Genomic DNA, 12604 nt, shown 5'->3' on the forward strand with positions numbered 1-12604 from the left:
CAGGAATACATCTGTAAATGAAGAAGCTGGGTTTATTACTCATTGCAGTAAGGGTGACCAAACACCCAGAGAAACCCTGCGGATCTCAGTAAGATGTTAGGACTTAACAAGCTTTGGGCTTCTTTCCGGTGACTTTTGCTCTCTTACTAAATTCTACGTAGGAGGAAGGAAAACTAGCCTACGGTTAAGGTTGTAATTGATAAAGAAGCAGAAGTCATCGTATTGACTGGGTATGGTGATGTTTGGTCATTTTTGGGACTTGAACAATGTTCATGTTTTGTCTATTTTCATATATAATAGAGTGATCTTATTTCCTTGAGCCATCACTGACATGAGAAACTTTGATACGCATGTCCTCTTAAATTGTTTAGGTCCAGCAGGAGAACACCAATTCCTGGTCCAGGCTGGTTCCGGATCAGAGGCTGCTTTCTCTTCCACACTCCCAACATGCCATACTCATACTGGCCTTGAGTTTTCTCTTCCCTCTCTTCCTACTTCTGTTCTACTTAGTTCTCTATATCTCCAGGAATCCTTCCCTTCGCACTTCAACTCAGTTTTCTCTCTGAAATCCTTTGTACTGCATGTTATTTGGTTACTCGTGTTTACGCTTCGTTTCCTTCCGGTGAGATAAGAGCATATACATCTCTCGCAGCGCTGGCAGAGTAGTACTGCAAATCACAGACACTTAGCATATAGTCACAAAAAAAGAAAAGGGAGAGGCTTATTTTCCTTTTCCATAAACTAGAACACACATGGTGAAACTGCTTCGTTAACTTCAGTAAAATCGTTCTAGAAACAGGCCCCAAGAACCCGGACAAAAACTCGACAAGAACTCACGTCTGAAAGAAACACTGCTGGTAAGAATGTTCTGATCCTACCGGAACCTGGGCGAGACTACATTTCCCAAAATCTTTCAGGGCCGACAAGGCGCCACGATTTTCTGAACTACAATTCCCACAATCCTCTGGGGCCGCCGCTTTGTCGCATGTTCGAGAGCTCTGCCCCCATTTCCCATCTTCCCTTTCGGTCCTTACCCACAAGGGACAAGGTCGTGAGGAAAGGAGTGGAAGTTGTGCTGCTGCCATTTTTTCCGCCTTCAGTTTCTGCGCCATTCGCAGGGCTTCCGACAGCGCTATGTTGGGACAAAGCATCCGGAGGTTCACAACCTCTGTGGTCCGTAGGAGCCACTATGAGGAGGGTCCGGGGAAGGTTAGTATGGAAGGGGCCTGGCTCAGGGGGCACTTGGCTGCGACTGGCTGAACTCCAAGGCCGCCTATGGGCCGTGGAGAGAGAGATGGGAAGCCGGGGTTTTGATCTGGGACGTCGACTAGCATTTCAGTTCCTCCAGGGACCAGGGAGAAAGTTCAGGACTCTGGCTGCGCGCCGTAGTCGCGAAAAGGAATGAGTAGGTAAAGCCAGAGGCTTTACCTCACATTAGTGCTCCCCCATTTCCCCCTCGCGCCCCACCCCGCCCTTCAAGATATGGAGGGCCCTGAAGCGCCTGGCTGCAGGTATTGCGGCTTAAAGCCCAGCTAGAGGTCACCGAACTCGAAGTGAAAGTCATTGAAACGTTGAGGATATGAGGGCCTGTGGTGTGGGGCTAGTCTCCAACTAGTTGACGAAATTAGTATTAACCGCCCTTGATTGAAGTTGGTTTTAGCCTCAAGTATAAATAGTTTAAATCGGGTAGTTAGCAGTAACACTCTCCGAGGGTTACCTGAAGCCTAGTATTAACGGGCCGAGAAAGGGTGTAGAGGGGTAGAGTTGATGAGTATTTTTTTACCTTCTAGTGTTTTGTGTGATGGAGGTCATAGGATTTGAAAGGTAGTGTTTAAAACAGTGTTATGGTATATGACATATATAACCTGATTTTGGAAAAATTAGCGTTTCCTGTATACTTATTTTCGATTTATAAAATCAGATGATTTGAAGTTCAGTTTCTTTTCTCTTTTTTTCCCAACAGAATTTACCATTTTCAGTGGAAAACAAGTGGCGGTTACTAGCTATGATGACTCTGTACTTTGGGTCTGGATTTGCTGCACCTTTCTACATAGTAAGACACCAACTGCTTAAAAAATAATCCATGAGACAGGTAAATAATTAGTGCATTTCTAATCTTCACAGAGGTTTCCCCTTTTTTCCTTTCTTCCCTTACCATGCCCCCCAAAATCACAAATATGCTATTGTGTGTTGTTGTAATTCCTGAAGTTAAGTGTGGGTGTGGCATTGAGGGAGACAGGTTAAACCTATAAACAAATGTATCTTTGTGTGAAAGCCAGTGTTTATTGAGTGCTGCACTTTGTCAGGCACACTTTACATTAATAAGCTCAGGTTGGCTACCAGGCAAGACTGAGGTGGATGATGTTAACCTGATCTGAGACCAAAAAAAAAAAAATGTTAAGTTGCCCAGTATTCCATAGCTAGTGATGGTGGACCAGAATTTTTACCCAGGCAGTCTTGTTCCAGAGCTCAGGTACTTGACCAGGTAAAGTTCTAGTAAACTGATTAATGCTAATCTGTCTTGAGGGCAGTATATATTAGTGTATACCTGAAGGAATCTTGTGTGCAGCAAGGTTAGCAGATTCCTTGAGTGAGAAGAAAGGATTTATTTAGTTAAATTATAATCAGAATTTTCAGCAAAAGTAACACGAAAGGAAGCTCTGTGGGATGATTGGAATAAATTCCAAAATATACTTTGGAAAAGAAAGACTTTACTTGTCTTAGTTTAGAAGGGAAATGATTTATCCAAGCCATTACTTGGGAAGACTCTGGTGCATATGATGAAGAAAACCAGTATGAATAAAGCCATGATACTGTAAACGCTTTCTGATGTACCAGTCGTAAATTGAAGGACAGATAGTATATTAATGAAACTACATATTTCTGTTAAATGAATGGGTTCTTTAATATTGTTAATTTTTTATGTTTTTATTCACAGATACGAAGAGGAGCATTTTAAGATGTGCAGTCTCTTTGAAAAAAGGATCAAACTCTTGAACTCAGCATCCTAGATATGTTTGTAAATAAACTTAAGCATAAATCCTTAATGCCTCTTCTCTGAAATATGGAACACGATAATTGAGCATGTGCTTGTTTTGTTTTTTTTTTTTTACATGCTCCAATTTGCCTCATTCACCAACCTAATAGTGTTTGAATTAAGAGTCTCTTCCATAGCTTTCAACAGTGGAGACTTTGCTTTCTCCAACCAAACTATTCATAAGGGTCACTCACAGGTATGCTGGAAAGGGGTCAGGACTCGGCAGACATGGACAGTACAAATTTACTGGTCCATCCAGAAGATGAGGTTGCTTGGCTGTTGAACTTGTCATTACATGACATATTGAGATGGAAGAGAACATATATAGATTCACACTGTTACCTTGGACGAATAGACTGTGTTAGATTAGGATTGTTTTTTTTTTTTTTTTTTTTTTTTACCTGCATTGGGTCTTTGTTGCAGCACTCTGGCTTTCTCCAGTTGCAGTGAGTGGGGCCTACTCTTTGTTGCAGCACACGGGCTTTTCATTGTGGTGGCTTCTCTTGCTGCAGAGCGTGGGCTCAGTAGTTGTTTCTCACAGGCCCTATAGCACAGGCTCAGTAGTTGTGGCACACGGGCTTAGTTGCTCCATGGCATGTGGGATCTTCCCAGACCAGGGCTCAAACCCATGTCCCGTTCATTGGCAAGCAACTTCTTAACTACTATGCCACCAGGGGAGTCCCTGTGCTTACTTTTTATTTGGGTAATATTGCATTATTAGTTTCTTAATTAAATATGTATGTGATTTAGCTTGCTTCTTGGTTTTAAATTATAAATTTTAATTTTTGATTCCTGGGTCAGGAATTTGTTGGTAATTCATTATAAAAGAAATGCAAACTTTGTCCTGTAATTTTTTTTTTTAATTTAAAGGCAGCAGAAAAAAGATACACTTTTAGTCTTTTTTTACTTTGAGGGAGTAAATTCATTTTTCTCCATGAGTGATAATTAGTTGATCATTAGGAAAACCAGTAGTGTTAGCAGATTTAAGTTCAAGAGCTTCCTTTTTTTCCTCTAAACCTGTACCCTAAAACTGAAATTTTTGCCATGATAAATGTGCTACCGACCTATGTTAGTCTTGTTTAGACTGAATGAAAGAACTATTTGAGGGACTTCCCTAGTGGCACAGTGGTTAAGAATCCGCCTGCCAATGCAGGGGACATGGGTTAGAGCCCTGGTCCAGGAAGATCCCACATGACGCAGAGCAACTAAGCCATTGTGCCACAGCTACTGAAACCCACATGCCTAGAGCCTGTGCTCCGCAACAAGAGAAGCCACCACAACGAGGAGCCCGCGCACTGCAACAAAGAGTAGCCCCTGCTCACCACAACTAGAGAAAGCCTGCGAGCGGCAACAAAGACCCAATGCAGCCATAAATAAATTAATAATTTAAAAACAAAAAACTGAAATGGAATGTAATAGCATGTGAGACAATATAGGAGATACTCCCATTTTATTCTGGAGCTTGACTAGTAGAAAAGGGTTACAAGATGGCTCTGATTAGCTGTATCAGTGAATCAAAATTACGAAATGCTGCTTACCACTTAAAATATAATGACTTAGTTCCAAGGGCTTTATATTAGGGCAGGGGGAAAGTAATTAGCTACCGAATTTTTTTTTTTTTTTTTTTTTTTTTTTTTTGTGGTATGCGGGCCTCTCACTGTTGTGGCCTCTCCCGTTGCGGAGCACAAGCTCCGGACGCGCACGCTCCGCGGCCATGGCTCACGGGTCCAGCGCTCCGCGGCATGTGGGATCTTCCCGGACCAGGGCACGAACCCATGTCCCCTGCATCGGCAGGCGGACTCTCAACCACTGCGCCACCAGGGAAGCCCAACTACCGAATATTTTAATCCCAGTTTGGTCACTAGAATACCTATCTTTAGGCTCTTTAGTAACTGCCTGGCAATTACTTAAATATGGATGCAATTTAGTCTAAATGACTGTCCAACTATTCTATGTATTTGTGTGTTGTTTTTTGATTATCCATTGATGAGTCAGATGTTCTGTGCTTGGAGAGTTTTTCGATACAACATTAATGATTTCTACCTTTTGGAACAGTAGAAGCAAGAGTAAGAGTTTAGGGTTCATATCATGATTTCGAATTCTTGGTTCAAATCTTTGCTAAATTACAAATTTAGCCTTCAGGGTTTTCTTGGAGGAAATGGGGATAGAGCCTTCTTCCTATTTTGAAATTCATTGAGCTATATAAAAACATTTTAAGTCCTGGCAAGTCCTAAATGAAGAATTTTTTTCCCCTGATTTAAAATATATCGAGTCAAAAGTAGCTTAGTATTTTACAGCAGGGTCTAGGTAGAAAATGTCATTTATTAGATTTCTCTCTGAATTGAGTTAAAAGTATTTGAGTGGTGTACACGAATGAGAGAAAAACCTCCCTTTCCCAGGATAGGAATGCGGTTTACCCCATCCCCATAAAAGGCCTTCAACAGGCTGGCTCTTAGTGTGTAAGAATATTGAGTGATAGAGGCTAGACAACTTTTTAGTTTTCGTATTGGGGTTCTCCAGAGAAACAACCAGCAGCATGTGTCTATAGAGAGATTTATTTTAAGGAATTGGTTCTTGCAATAGTGGGGGTCTGTCAGGTCGACAATCTGGGGTAAACTGAAGGTTGTAGACCCAGGGGAGAGTTGTTATTCCAGTCGGAAGCCATCTGCTAACAGAATTCCCTCTTTCGGAGAAGTCTGTCTTTTTCTGTTAATGCCCTCAACTAATTGGATGTGGCTCACCCACATTATGGAGAGTAGGTTTTACTGAAATGGTTTAAGTAGTAATCTTGGGAATTCCCTAACAGTCCAGTGGTTAGGACTTCGCAGTTTCACTGCCATGGCCCAGGTTCAACTCCTAGTTGGGGAACTAAGATCCTGCAAGCCGTGCAGTGTGGCCAAAAAAAAAATGGCAATCTCATCCCAAAAAATATTTTAACAGAAATATCCAGAGTAATATTTGGCCAAATATCTGGACACCATGGCCCAGTCAACTTGATAATGTAAAATTAACCATCACAATTTCATATAAACATGTGACTCCAGTTTAATTTTTTTTTCACAATTTCATATAAGCATGTGACTCCACTTTATTTTTTTTTTAAGTGTTGGCTTGAGTTTTTAAAACCATCACAGAACATTGATTTTTTTTTTTTTCAATTTTATGTATATATTTCCCCCCTGCACTGGTTTTTAAAAGTTCAAGCCAACACCTAAAACCACAAGATTCCCATAAAAATCCAGATTCTCTTATAAAAGTTTACACTGGATGGACCCACTTAATGAAACTACACTAGGCCAAGTGTACCTTATGCAGAGGCTTCCCTGACTCCAGAATACCTGATTAGGGATTTTGGTTGGGGGCTGAAACCCAGGAGTCATTTGAAGGAAACCAGAATTATCGTAATTAAGCTTTGGCCACCCTAATGGGAAAAATCAAAATGTCCTACATTTTGCCTGAGAAGCAGTACAAAAGGGGTTAAGAATATGGACTCAGGACTAAGATTTGACTGGACTCAAAGCCAGCCTTAACCATGTTTCAGCTCAACTAGAGACTATCTCTGCCTCAGTTTCCTTGTGTATCTTAGGATATTGTGAAGATTAGAGTGCTTAACTCAAAAACAAGTGAGGTAGAGGAACTAAAACGGACATTGTATAAATTGTTCAAGTTAATCCCAAGGCCATTGGGCAGTTATAGATTGGTATTTTCAATTACTAAGTCTAGCTACAGTTCTAACTAGTCCAGCAAATAACTTCAACCTTAACCATGTCCAAAAGTGCCTGGAATCATGGTAGTAAATGCAAGCTGATCATGTAATAAGTAGTCACCATCAGTAAAATTAAAACTCTTTAACATGACAGTCATTTCTCTATGGTTTCAGCCTCACCCTGGCCACAGCTCCAGTTTTGTGAACTGCCTCCACATATTAACTTAGCTCAGGTGCCACCTTTTTCTGTAGTTTTCCCTTGCCAATTCCTCCCAAACATAATACACTTAAGTCTCCAACACCCTGTAAACAGCTTTATAGTTAACCTTGGCAAGTACTGTAATCACTGATTTCCCTTCCTATCTCCCATACCAACTTGTAATTTTTCTGAGGCCAGGGCAGCTTTTACTTATTCATTTATACTACATGTATAATTTAAGTGATCAGTGAACACTTATTGAATGAATTACTGAATTGAAACCAAGAATAGCAAAATTACCTAAAAGCAAACCCCAGACTTTCTGGTCTGTACACCAAAATGGTGTATGTGTCAGTGTTTTCTGAAGAAAAATGAATTTTTCCCAGGTAACTTTATTAGTTGAGTTCTCCAACCAAATAATAACAGTTGTTGCAAACTCAATGAGATTAAGATTTTCTGCCAAAGTGTAATTTAACTATGTCACTGACGACACTGTTTAGTCCATCTGATGTTCTTTGTAGATAACCTTCCTTGAAAGAAAATGTATATTGATTTACATTCCGACAGTAGCTGGTGGTCCTGTTTGAGACCAACATTTTGAGAAGCACTGGCTTAAAGGATTAGGGAATATGTTTTACATAACAAAAGATAGAGCTCAGAGAATTTAAGGGCATTCTATCCAAACTCAGCCTATTGTCTGTAAACTATTTCTTTGTCATGAGATGGCTGCTACAGTTCCAGGCATCCCATACAGACTTGACAATATCCAGCAAGAAAAGAATCTGTTCAAGTTATTTTTAAGAATGAAGAAAGATTTCCTAGAAGCCCACTAGCAAACTCCTTCACCGTTCATTGGACACAAGGGATATAATATACCCATTTCTAAATACAACACTAGCAAGGGAAATGACAGTCACTGCAGTGATTACATTTGAGCAATTAATATTTTCTTCCAAGTCTTAACGTGAAAAAAGTGGAAACTGGAACAAACCAGCATTCTAATAGAACGGGAGAAGAAAGTGGTTATGGGGTGTGTAAAAGACAATGCCTGCTGCAACTATAAAGTATACTGAGAAGATCGACCCCAATGTCAAAATGTAATAAGCCTTTATTTTAGTGTAGCCAATAAAGGCCATAGCATAGGTCTTTAGAGTATAATTTAAGATTAAGCTGATTTTAGAAAGGAGGAGAAATAGTGTTAATTCATTTTTTCTGTCTCAATAGAAAATAATTTCTCTATAGTAAATAAAGCTTTTACATGATTTATACTCTGTCACATCAAACAATTAACAAATTTTCATCCATTACGAAATGATACCTTGTTCTCACAGCTGTTAAAATTTTGTAGACCAGAAGGAACATAGCCATTTTCTTTGTATTACGTTAATACAGTGAAGATTTTTTTAGTATATAATTATAATTTACAGTTAATTTTGGAGAGACTTCTTGAACTCATATTTGAATATGGGTTATCTGGGTCTTTCTCTAACCTGGTATAGTAGTCATTAGGGCTTTTCAAGAATATGCCAGTTCTATTTCTGTATGCATGGCAGGATTGAACACTGTCTCCTTTGCTTTGACAAATGAAAATATGAGAAGAATGATGTGTTGACACTCCATGGAAGCTTTAGAAGACAGTGTACAATTCACCAAGTTCCCTTACTCCTGCTGCTGGGATATAGCCTTCTTTAGCCTGGCTTCCTGAGGTACTAGTAGTACAACCCTTTGTCAAATGTATAGAATGAGCAAGAAACTTTCTCATTGTTTTCAGCCTCTGGGGTTTGAGGGTTGTGACTGCAGCAAAGCTTGGCCTACCCTCACTGAAATACTTGGGTACCCCATAAGACCTTGAAAAGGATTACTTCTCTATATCTCTGAATCTTTAATTGTAGAAATCTTTGTCAACTCGATCTTCTAAGGACTCTTCAAAATTTAAAATGAATTGTATCTGCAATTACAAAGATGGGTACCGTACCACATAAAAGCATGACTTGGTAGTAAGGAAAGATCTCTTTTCAACACTTCCCATGTGTGTATGAAGGGCCAGATTGCTGGAGGTAAATAGCTTTCTACTTTCAAAGTGGTTTTTTAGAGCTGCAGTTTTTAGTAGCTACCTATTGTGCATTTACACCTTCTCTCTCATTTTGATGGATCCCACTTACCCGATGGGCAGCTTTGTAAAAATTAGAAAAATGTGGGCCTTCTTCCAGGTGTGCACAGCATGCCAGAGCACACTCGCTCCCTTGTCCAGTCACCTTCATTGTGTATTGTACATTGGAAAACAGTGCAACTCAATGTAGCATTCCTATAGAAAGTCATCTCAAATTTAGGTTTTTCAGCTAAAATTCACCATCCCCTCACAATTTTCAGAGATCTAACAAAAGGCAGATACTACAATAATTGATACTGAATAATTATTCAAGATTTTAATGGGCTCTATATTCTTTAGAATAAGCTTTGTCTTTTTTCTTTGCTGTATTCCAAAACTTACTACAATGCCAGGTAAATATTAGGCTTTCAACAGTTATATTTAGATAGATGGAGGTAGGATGACTATCGGTTGGATTTAATAGCATTTCCTAGTATATGAGAAGCCAGTCTAGGAAATTCTCTTTTGATGCTTAGTAACAGGAGATGATCAGTTAAATATCTATATATTGATAAATTTATCAGACTTACACCTTGAATTTGAATTAATAATATCAACAAATATTGAATAATATCTTCATCTTTATGTTCTGAGAACTTTGCTCAGTGCAGTTGTATCTATAAACCAAAATCAATCACACTTTCCTCAGATGGGGTACATAAGTTGAACCATATGAAACTACCAATACTATAGATGGAAATTTTTGATGGTTCAATGGTCACAGTTTCCCTTCTCAGCTACTGAACCATGCATAGAGGTCCTTTTCTTCATATATGTACCTTTTTGGGAAGCTGTGGATTTTCCCACCATCAGAAATTGATTAAATAGCTTGTATACACTCTGTGTAGCAGAATTGAAACTGTTTAACATGGGTATCATTATTACCAATTAAAGAAAAAGATAATTTAAAATTCTGAAATGCTGCCTTTTCCCTAATAGTCAAAGCTTTGGGGGACACTGCTGTCAATTACAGTACCAACAATAATTTTTGATGCACATAATAGGATGAGTTGACAGCAAGATTCTGGCTTGCAGTGTTTACCAGTATGGAAATTAATATGAATTACCTGGGGAAAAAAATTGTTGGAATTTTAGAAAGGAAATTCTAGATATCTCCAAGTTATCACAGAAAAAAAGGGAACTTCCTGCTGTAGACAACGTTTGTGTCCCCCTCAAAATTTGTATGTTGAAACCTGATCCCCAAAGTGACAGTATCTGCAGGTAGGGCATTTGGGATGTGATTAGATCATGATATTGGAGTCCTCATGAGTGGAATTGGTGCTCTTAAAAAAGAGACCCCTGTAAATAATTAATAAAATGCAAAATTAAATAGAGTCGAGAGAGCAGAAGAAGGAACTCGCCCACCCTATGATAATAGCTGAGCCCAACTGGAAGAAGACCTTTCTCTTCCTTCCTTCCTCCTGGCAAGGGCTCTTTGTTTACTATGGCCCTCCCAACTTCCTTTTCCTCTCTATAAAAGCACTCTTCTTTCCTTGCCTTGTGGAGACTTGCACGTGGCTCACCATGGTTGTAGACCTTGAATTGCAATTCTTTGCTGATCCTGAATAAACCCATATTTGCTGGAGAAATATCTGGCAGTCTATTTGTTTCAGGTCAGCACCCCTAAGAGTTCCCTAACCACCTTCTGTCATTTGAGAACACAGCAAGAAGACATACCTATAAGCCAGGAAGCAGGCCCTCACCAGACACCAGATCTGCCAGCACTTTGATCTTGGACTTCCCAGCCTCCAAAACTGTGAGAAATTTTTTGTTGCTTATAAGCCACACAATCTGTGATATTGTTACAGCAACTCAAACTAAGACATGTCCTAAGTCTAAATTTCCCCACATGCCCTCCAGAGAAATTTACTGATCAGTAGAAAATGCAAATTCACCCATAACCTATGCCTTTAATGTAACTGTGATACTGTGATTTATCATTTCTATTTATAAATATATATATGGTCTCTCAAAGGACCAAAATATATTTGTCATGTATCTTTGGTCTTTATCCACAGTTCCTGGCTCACATCTCCCAAAACCTTTGCAATTTCCTAAGCCATAAGAGCAATGGGAGCATTTTTGTTATAAAATTTGCTCTCTTGTCCTCAGTTCCTGAAAATACCTCTGAGCCATGGAGGTCAAATGGGTGTCTTGTTATTCATAACTGCCCCTTTCCACAACAACTGGGTTTATGTTAATGAATGTGACTTTTGGAAAACACCTAAGGATGATGACTAGTTGCCAGGGCCAACCAACCTTGAATAGGAGGTTGGAACTTTCAGTCCTACTCCCTGATTTCTGGGGAGGGGAGAGGGAGCTAGAGGGTGAGTCAATCACCAATGGTTGATGAGTTAATGAATCATGCCTGTGTAATGAATCCTCCATAAAAACCCCAAAAGGGGCACAGTTCAGAGAGCTTCCAGGCTGAGGAACCAGAACACTTCCATGTGCCCCAATGCTGGGCTCCAAGATCCAGGAGGACCTCCTTTGTTCTGGACAAAGCCCTAGGTACCTCTTCATCTGGCTGTTGATTGGTATCATTTAATATCCTTTGTAATAAATCTGTAATCTAGCGGTAAGTGGGTTCCCTGAATTCTGTGAGCTGCTCTAGCAAATTAATCAAACCCAAGCAGGAGTTTGTGGGAACCACTGATTTACAGCCAGTTGGTCAGAAGCACAGGTAACAGCCTGAGGTTGCAATTGGCACCTGAAGGGGAAGATGGTCTAATGGGACTGAGCCCTTTACCTGTGGAATCTAATGTTAGAATTGAGTTGAATTCTCAGACACACTGCTGGTGTTCGAGAAGTATTTGTATGGGGAAGCCTACACACACACACACACACACACACACACACACACACACACACACACACACACTGGAATTGGGTTCAGGAATCCAAAATACTAAGAGATAGATTTTAAGTTACCTGTAAGTAGAAAAATAAGCATTCAGACTAGCAAAATCACATATAGAGCCCATACCCAAGGGGAGACTTATGCAGAGATATGGGTAGGGTCAACAGGGTATGAATGAGGGTGGAGGTAGGGCGACAGGGGTTGTTGGGATACAGGTAAAATCACTCTCAAAAACCAATTGCACTCAGAGTGGGAAAATACTGAGAATCAGGTTGAGATCTTGCAGATTGGTGCACTGGCTACTGTGACAATGAAAGGAAGGGACTTGAAAATGAGCAGAACCCAAGGCAAGAGTTTCAGAATGGCACCACTTCTAGTAAGTCAAAGTGTCAAGGAGATGCACCCTTGGAGGCTGGCTGGTAAACGAAGAAAAGGAAGCACAAGAAAAGGAAGCGAAATTGTTTCCTGTAAAAATGGAGTACAAACTCAGAGCACCAAGCCCTCTCCCAACAAAGTGCAAATTAAAAAAAACAGAACAAAAAAAGTAAGTGTTTGCCTGGTGGTGCAGTGGTTGAGAGTCCACCTGCCGATGCAGGGAACACGGGTTCGTGGCCCAGTCTGGGAAGATCCCACGTGCCACAGAGCGGCTAGGC

General features: G+C 40.1%; 1 protein-coding gene and 1 non-coding gene across 2 annotated transcripts; both read left to right on the top strand.

Moving 5' to 3' along the window:
- The first annotated feature begins 1045 nt into the window (after positions 1 to 1045).
- COX7C (cytochrome c oxidase subunit 7C) lies at positions 1046 to 3065 on the top strand. Its single transcript, XM_065874885.1, has 3 exons — positions 1046 to 1209; positions 1964 to 2092; positions 2939 to 3065. The coding sequence occupies exons 1-2, from the start codon at positions 1135 to 1137 to the stop codon at positions 2078 to 2080; spliced, it is 192 nt and encodes a 63-aa protein (XP_065730957.1). The 5' UTR covers positions 1046 to 1134; the 3' UTR covers positions 2081 to 2092; positions 2939 to 3065.
- LOC136121772 (small nucleolar RNA Z39) lies at positions 2772 to 2834 on the top strand. The gene has a single exon (XR_010655783.1). It is a non-coding gene; the product is annotated as a small nucleolar RNA Z39 (small nucleolar RNA).
- Positions 3066 to 12604: the final 9539 nt, after the last annotated feature.

Source organism: Phocoena phocoena, chromosome 3 (assembly GCF_963924675.1).
Source record: "Phocoena phocoena chromosome 3, mPhoPho1.1, whole genome shotgun sequence".
In the NCBI taxonomy this organism is placed as follows: Eukaryota; Metazoa; Chordata; class Mammalia; order Artiodactyla; family Phocoenidae; genus Phocoena; species Phocoena phocoena.

Bases quoted from the DNA above. Each gene is read 5' to 3' on its own strand.
- COX7C (XM_065874885.1), top strand. From the start codon at position 1,135: ATGTTGGGACAAAGCATCCGGAGGTTCACAACCTCTGTGGTCCGTAGG. The intron at 1,210-1,963 runs GTTAGTATGGAA...TTTTCCCAACAG, and splicing joins ATGAGGAGGGTCCGGGGAAG to AATTTACCATTTTCAGTGGA.